Genomic DNA, 6,799 nt, shown 5'->3' with positions numbered 1-6,799 from the left:
AAAGGGTTAACAGCCCCGGAGGGGCCCCCCCCCCGTGGGGGCGGGGCATCGTGCGGGGCGGGGCCTGGGGGAGGTGCTGGAGGCGGAAGCGGCCGGCGGTCAGCGCCGCGGGCCTGGGCTGCTTTCTGCTGGGCTCCTCCCGGTCTGGGGAGCCAAGCGAGGTTCGGCGGCGGTGAAGGGGCCACGGTGCGGGCAAGGTTGACAGCCCTCGGAGAAGCCCAAAGGGGGCGAACTCGCGAGAGTCTCGGGAGACCGGGACAGATGGGTGAGGACAAGGTGATGGGCTTAGGAGCTTTGGGGAAGCGAAGAGGGAGGAGAGGGGCGGTGGGCAAACGTGGGTGAGAAGATGGGGCGCCAGGGTGAGGAACCCCCGCCGGGATCCCGCACTTCACTCCCTCTTCCTCTCCAACTCCTTTCCAGGTCAATCCCGAACGGGAGCTCAACTTTCAGAAGAGAGACGCCCCGGCAAGACTCTTTCGGGGAGTCCTCCGGCTCTTCACCTCCATGGGCCAGACGGCTCTGGTAGGGGGCGGCAGCAGCAGCACCCCCACCTCACAGGCCCTGTACCCTGACCTCTCTTGTCCGGAGGGCTTGGAGGAGCTGCTATCTGCTCCCCCTCCTGACCTGGGGGCCCAACGGCGCCACGGCTGGAACCCCAAGGACTGCTCAGAGAACATCGAGGTCAAGGAAGGGGGGTTGTGCTTTGAGCGGCGGCCCGTGGCCCAGAGCACTGATGGGGCCCGGGGTAAGAGGGGCTACTCGAGGGGCCTGCATGCCTGGGAGATCAGCTGGCCGCGGGAGCAGAGGGGCACCCACGCCGTGGTGGGCGTGGCCACGGCCCTCGCCCCGCTGCAGGCCGACCACTATGCGGCGCTGCTGGGCAGCAACAGCGAGTCCTGGGGCTGGGACATTGGGCGAGGGAAGCTGTACCATCAGAGCAAGGGGCCTGGGGCCCCCCAGTATCCAGCCGGACCTCAGGGTGAGCAGCTGGAGGTGCCAGAGAGGCTGCTCGTGGTTCTGGACATGGAGGAGGGGACTCTGGGCTACGCTATTGGGGGCACCTACCTAGGACCAGCCTTCCGCGGACTGAAGGGCAGGACACTCTATCCGGCAGTAAGCGCCGTCTGGGGCCAGTGCCAGGTCCGCATCAGCTACCTGGGCGAAAGGAGAGGTGAGGCTTGGGACAGGTGTGGGGAGAGAGTTCGGTCACTGGTGGCTGTGGTTTGGGATGGCAACTCAGCGCCTTACAAAAGCAGAGGGAATGGGCCTTCATCTGACCTGCCTCCTACCCCTACTCAGTGCCAGGAATGGCTAGGGGTCTTCACAGCTGTTACCTAATTTAATCCTCCCAACAGCAATACAACTTGCTAGTAAGTGGTGAGCCGTCAGAATGGAGGGAGGCACTCCAGGGATTCAGGGCTTAGGGCTTTATAGGAGATAGCCCCTGGAGCAAGAGGTGCAAAGGGTAAGTGGGTACTGAGCTAGGTGTCCAAGTCCAGTAGAAAGAGGACTAGGAGTGCCAGCGCCCAGGGTGTGTACCAGATTCCCTGGGCTCTGACCTGTCTGTGACACATAGCTACTTCCTCAGTCAAACCCCAGGACGGATCCATTGAGGTCCTGGGTACCTGGAAGGAGAGCAGTGGAGGCAGGCCTTGGGGTGGGGCTGCAGGGAACGGTCTCCTTGGGAACGGATGGGGCCAGGGCTTGGAGCTGATTGAACTGAACATTCTCTGCAAGTGCAGTCTTCAGCAGAGCGGGGATGCCTCTCCTCCCATCACCCATGTGAGCCATGAGAAAGCAGAGGGCCATCCCTTCCTCTCACCTCACCAGCCCCGGCTCCAAGGCCTCTCTGGAATCAAAGCCTGGGCCAGCTCCACCACTGTCAGAGCCACCTTGGGCTTTAGCTAGAGTACCCCCAGCTCTGACTGGGGATGTGTGAAATCTCAGATGCCTCCCATCTCAAGAGCAGACGCAGGCGCCTTAGGTCTCTCTCTCAACCAAGATGGGAGCAGACTCGGAGCAGGAAAGCAGAAGGGAACCTGGGCAGGACCCTGTAGTTTGAGGATGCCTGGCTGGTGGCTGCATCCCTGCTTAACTTCCTCTCCTTCTTTCTCTCAGCGGAGCCACACTCCCTTCTGCATCTGAGCCGCCTGTGTGTGCGCCACGCTCTGGGGGATACCCGGCTTGGCCAGGTATCTGCTCTGCCCTTGCCCCCTGCCATGAAACGCTACCTGCTCTACCAGTGACCCGTGATACCAGACTGTGCTGGGGCCTTGACACCCACCTCCCCTGGAGGGGCTGGGAGGAGGCACTGCTGGCCTAGACCAGCTACTTCAAGCCAGTGAGGCTGGGGAAGTGAGGCTGGGCCTCTTCCCCAACCCACGCTCTGGGGAGCTCAGCAGCCCCAGAGCCACTCAGAGGGGTGGAAGAGGGTCTGCTGTTCACAGCTGTGGCAGCCTGGTACGAAAGACATTTTTTCAAGTAAAAATACTAAGAGATACGCTGTTGTAGAAACCTATTCGTGGTATTTTTTTGCACAAGGGTCTTGTGGCTGCCTGAAAGAAGAAAGAGATGATATGGGCAGGTACTGTGAAGGACAAATGACAAGGCTGAGTGCCAGGTGTTTATTTCCCCCACATGTAGGACTGCTCACATACACAACACACACAAGCATTGGCACCACAGGAGAGAGCAGCACCCCTGGCCTTGGAGGGGAGGACCAGGCTGTCTCTCAGCCCTTGGCCTCATGGTGCGGGATGGGAGAGGAGGATAGCTTCTCTCTCCTGCCCTCACTGGGGACTAAGGGGACCCACAAGCAAACTCCACCCCTTCTACCTCTCAGCCAAAGAGAAGCCACCTTGGTGACATATTTAGTTCCAACCATTACAGTAAGTGGAGAAGGGATTAGCCTGGTCCCAACCATTACAGGTTAAGGTGTAAACGGTAAAGGAAGAGGTACAGTTTGGATTAGGCCAGGAGAGGGGGCAGGTGACACCACCAGAAGCATGTGTGTGGGGGGGTGCAATTATTGGGCTTCTGAGCTATCTAGTCCCTGGCTTCGCAGGAAGGGCAGGGGAAATGGATGGAGCTTATTGTTTGGCATTGATGATGTCCACGAATTCGGGCTTGAGAGAAGCACCACCCACAAGGAAGCCATCCACATCAGGCTGGCTTGCCAGCTCTTTGCAGGTTGCCCCAGTCACAGACCCTGGGAAAGGAGAAGAGAGAGGGAACGGTCAGAGATAGGATGGGATGGGTACGCTCCATCCCTACCTCCATGTCTAAGGAGCGCTCAGTCTAGTTCTCAGCCCCAACCCACCTCAGACTGGAGCCAAACCCACTCACCTCCATAAATGATGCGGGTGCTCTGAGCCACTGCATCAGAGACGTTGGACTTAAGCCATCCCCGGAGCTTTTCGTGTACTTCCTGGGCCTAGAACAAGAAGCCAGACTAAGTAAGACTTTCTGCTTTTTGCTCAAAGGGTAAAAAACCCTGGGCACCAGTGGAGAAAGGCAGTGTGGTTTTGGGGCAAGAACCCTGGGATCCAAGTCAGAACACCAGGGCTCTAATCCCACTCAGGCCCTGGAATGGATGTCCTTGGATAAGTCACTCTCCTTCTCTGGCTTGGGGGCTCCTGTCTTTAAAATGAGGGGGTGGCCCTGATGGTCTCTGGCTGTCCAGTTCTACTGCAGCAGGAGAGGATGAGGTAGGGCTCCTGGGCTGGTTACCTGTTGGGGTGTTGCAGTCTTGCCAGTACCAATGGCCCACACAGGCTCATAGGCCAGCACAACCTTGTTCCAGTCCTTGACGTTATCTGTGGGACAGAGATCACAGATGGAAGGGGGAACAGGAAGGAACTCTCTAGCTCCTTCCCCAGAGAATGAAGAACCGTGGTGGCCTAGTGCCCCCTGGTGGCTGCTGAAGGAATCCCAAGTGGCATCTAAACCATAAGACACAGGAGCAGAAGTGATAGGGAAAACGCAAGGGTTCTCTCCTCCTTTCCTTTCCTTTCCAGCAAGGGGATTAAGTCAGGCTGGAGGGCATTGGACCCCACCCTCTGTGCCTCCGTGGCCCTGGCTAGGCTCAAAGGTCCCTTTCTTCAGAAATACCTGCGATGACCTTGGTTTGCTCGAAAACGACCTTCTCAGTGATGCCAGCTTCCCTTTCATCTAGCTTCTCCCCGATGCAGGCGATTACTCCAAGTCCCTCCGCCAGGGCATGGGCCACTTTCTGCCCAATCAGCTGTTAAGGAACAAACTTGGTGAGACACCACTCTTGGAATAAGGCATCTCTTATCCCCTCTCCTGGTTACTAACCTCATCTGACTCCCCAAAGACGTGCCTTCTCTCTGAGTGCCCTAGGACTACCCATGTAGCTCCACAGTCTTTGATCATACCAGGGCTAAAGGAAGAGAGAAACCATGGTTCAGCAGGGAGCCCACCCTATGGCTTTCCCCTCAACAAGGAAAGTGAGGGCAGGGTCCCCATACACCCTTCTCCCGCCTGCATCTCACCTGATCTCCCCAGTAAATGCCCCGTTAGCCACTTTGTAGCAGTTCTGCGCAGCCACAGCAATCTTGTGATCTAGCTTCTGGCGGGCGAAGTCAATGTAGGCAGTGGGGGCTGCACAGACCACCTCTGAGGATGAGATCATAAGGAAGCCTTCATTCTCCACACTCCATCCTGTCCTCTGGAGCCCCCAGCCTTCACCCACTTCCTTAGTTCTGCTTTCCTCTCCTTTTCACCCCAGCAAGTTGATCTGTATTCACTTCTGAGCCCAGGCTGGGCCTGTACCCAACTCCCTGGGCCTTCCAGGTGCCCCTGAGAGGCCACGGCCCTCGCCCTGCCCTCTGCTCTTTTAACAACTGTAGCTCTGATTTCCCGAGCTATTCTGGGCCTGGGCATCTCCTAGACTCAGCATTCTCTCGGGGCCAACCCCGCCTCCCTTCTAAAATAGCCCATCCCCACCTACCCCAGGCAAGGCAAAGATTTTTACCAAAAGCAGAAGGGGTTAGCTCCTGGGGTTTGTACTGGGGTCTTTGGGGAATAAACCAGAAGGGGATGCCTCTTTTGATCAGGTCCGTGGTTCTGTGATTTAGGTGGGTGGGACGGGAAGGACTGAGGCCAGCACTCTTTGCCCATGCGTGGCAAGGAGTGGACTGACTCATAAAGGCCTTGCGCTCTCCCATTTCCAGGTTGGAGAAAGCTGTAGGATCGCTCCTTATTCCCAAATGGCTCAGCCTGTTTGGCACCTGCTCAGCCTCTTCCGCGGAAGGCAGGAGTCCTCCAGGCTGCCGAGGGAAAGGATCTGAGCGGGCAGCTCCGGCGGCCGGAGGAGCTCTGCGGGGGCACTGGGCCGGCGGCGAGGCGCAGGGAGGAGACTCGGGCTACGTGCGGCGGCGCACGGAGCCGGCGGCGGGGGCAGGTAGCGGGAGGCCCGCGCGCTCGCTCAGCCTCCTCCCCCACACTCCCGAGCTGTCGCCTTTGCCGGTTGCCCACAGGGGCTAGGCTCCGCTTCTACCCCCGCCTCCTGGCTGGTGCAGCCCCAGTCCGCGGGCGGAGGTATCTTCCTCCGGATGACCCAAGAAGTCCTTTCCCGCCCACAGTCCGAGGGCACCATTAAATGTGGCCCCGCCTTTCCCTCTCGACACGTCTCCGGTCCTGCGGCTGCGGGACCAGGCGCTGCGGGGTCAAGGCCGGGACCCCCAACAGCCCTTGTTCCCATCCGTGCATCCAGGTCCACGCGAACACCCGGCTAAGAGAGCTCGGGAGAGGGCGCTGCCACGCCCGACCTCCCCCACCCTAGCCCGACCCTCCCGGGCGAGGGCTCACCGGTGTCGGCCGGCACCTTGGCCGCGTTCAGAGTGCTGATGAGTTCCCCCAGACTCTTCTTCCGTCCATTCATCTTCCAGTTCCCCCCGACGAAGAACTTCCTGGAGGGCGCCATGGCACTGGGACCGGCGAACTGCAGGGCAGGCTCAGCGCGCAGCCGCGGCCACGGCCCGCTTATGTAGAGCGCGGTGAGGCAGAACTCCGCCTCCTGGCCGGCCTCGGCCATCGTGAGCCCGGCCCCTGCCCGCAGGCCCTGCCCCCGGGCCCGCCGGCGCGCTAGCCAACAGTGTTGCAAGGTTCTGACGTTACGCCCTTTCTTGTAGCAACGTTCTAGGGGCGTCAGGGGGCTCCGTCTCTTCAGCCTCAGTTGCCTGACTTTGGGCAGAAGGCGAGAACTGTGATCCCCTGTGCTCAGGGGAACCCCTCCTCACGACTACAGCCCTCCAGAGGGCCAGAGGTGGTTCCAGTGGAGCTGCAGGCAGGCCCAGCCACTGCTTGGCCTTGGACCACACTGCTTCCGGGACTAAGGGGCTATGAGGGGCATCTCTCCAACTCTAGGAAAAGGAACCCCCCTCGCCCATCAGAGTATAGCTACATCCCCGACTGCTCAGCAGGGACCTTTGACCTACTCAGGAAAAATCCAGCCCTACAGTTACTGGGCAGTTAACAGGGTTCAGAGGGGGAGGGACCGCCCACATTGGCATAGAAACTGTGTAGCTAAGAAAGGCAGTTCAGAGTCTACAGCCACCCCCTCCCTCTGCCCCCCCTCCCTGCACCACCACGAGGAGTAGCCCACTCTTTGCCCCAGCTGGCCAAGACCTGACAAGAGACTGCAGGGCCTGGAGCCCAGGCCGAGGGCTCCCTAGCCACTAGGGACATTTGGGTAATGCCCACTTGGGCCTCTCCTCTTCTGTGACTGCGGAGGAAAGCGGCCCTCCTGTTAGCGCCAGGGAAGATAAGTCTCTCC

General features: G+C 59.7%; 2 protein-coding genes across 3 annotated transcripts; one reads left to right on the top strand and one right to left on the bottom strand.

The window, feature by feature from the left end:
* Nucleotides 1-36: 36 nt before the first annotated feature.
* On the top strand, nt 37-2,500 carry SPSB2 (splA/ryanodine receptor domain and SOCS box containing 2). Of its 2 annotated transcripts, none has more exons than XM_070620582.1 (3): nt 37-265; nt 421-1,171; nt 2,119-2,500. In XM_070620582.1, the coding sequence occupies exons 2-3, from the start codon at nt 505-507 to the stop codon at nt 2,244-2,246; spliced, it is 795 nt and encodes a 264-aa protein (XP_070476683.1). In that variant the 5' UTR covers nt 37-265; nt 421-504; the 3' UTR covers nt 2,247-2,500. The 2 variants fall into 2 exon arrangements, with proteins under 2 accessions (XP_070476683.1, XP_008512208.1); XM_008513986.2 differs by having other exon boundaries at nt 69-276.
* A 110-nt stretch (nt 2,501-2,610) lies between these two features.
* On the bottom strand, nt 2,611-6,746 carry TPI1 (triosephosphate isomerase 1). The gene is made up of 7 exons (XM_008513988.2): nt 5,833-6,746; nt 4,515-4,638; nt 4,318-4,402; nt 4,111-4,243; nt 3,730-3,815; nt 3,346-3,433; nt 2,611-3,208 (listed from the first exon to the last, which is right to left on the bottom strand). Exons 1-7 carry the CDS (start codon nt 6,056-6,058, stop codon nt 3,090-3,092), a joined length of 861 nt encoding a protein of 286 aa, XP_008512210.2. The 5' UTR covers nt 6,059-6,746; the 3' UTR covers nt 2,611-3,089.
* Between the last annotated feature and the right edge of the window lie 53 nt (nt 6,747-6,799).

The sequence above is a fragment of the Equus przewalskii genome, chromosome 5, assembly GCF_037783145.1.
Source record: "Equus przewalskii isolate Varuska chromosome 5, EquPr2, whole genome shotgun sequence".
Classification (NCBI taxonomy): domain Eukaryota; kingdom Metazoa; phylum Chordata; class Mammalia; order Perissodactyla; family Equidae; genus Equus; species Equus przewalskii.
Note: the sequence above shows the minus strand (reverse complement) of the source record. Positions and strands in the feature narration are given on the sequence as shown.

Bases quoted from the DNA above. Each gene is read 5' to 3' on its own strand.
- TPI1 (XM_008513988.2), bottom strand. From the start codon at position 6,058: ATGGCCGAGGCCGGCCAGGAGGCGGAGTTCTGCCTCACCGCGCTCTAC. The intron at 4,403-4,514 runs GTGAGATGCAGG...CTCTTCCTTTAG, and splicing joins GCATTTACTGGGGAGATCAG to CCCTGGTATGATCAAAGACT. The intron at 3,816-4,110 runs GTATTTCTGAAG...TCTGTCCCACAG, and splicing joins GCAAACCAAGGTCATCGCAG to ATAACGTCAAGGACTGGAAC.
- SPSB2 (XM_008513986.2), top strand. The intron at 1,172-2,118 runs GTGAGGCTTGGG...TCTTTCTCTCAG, and splicing joins CTACCTGGGCGAAAGGAGAG to CGGAGCCACACTCCCTTCTG.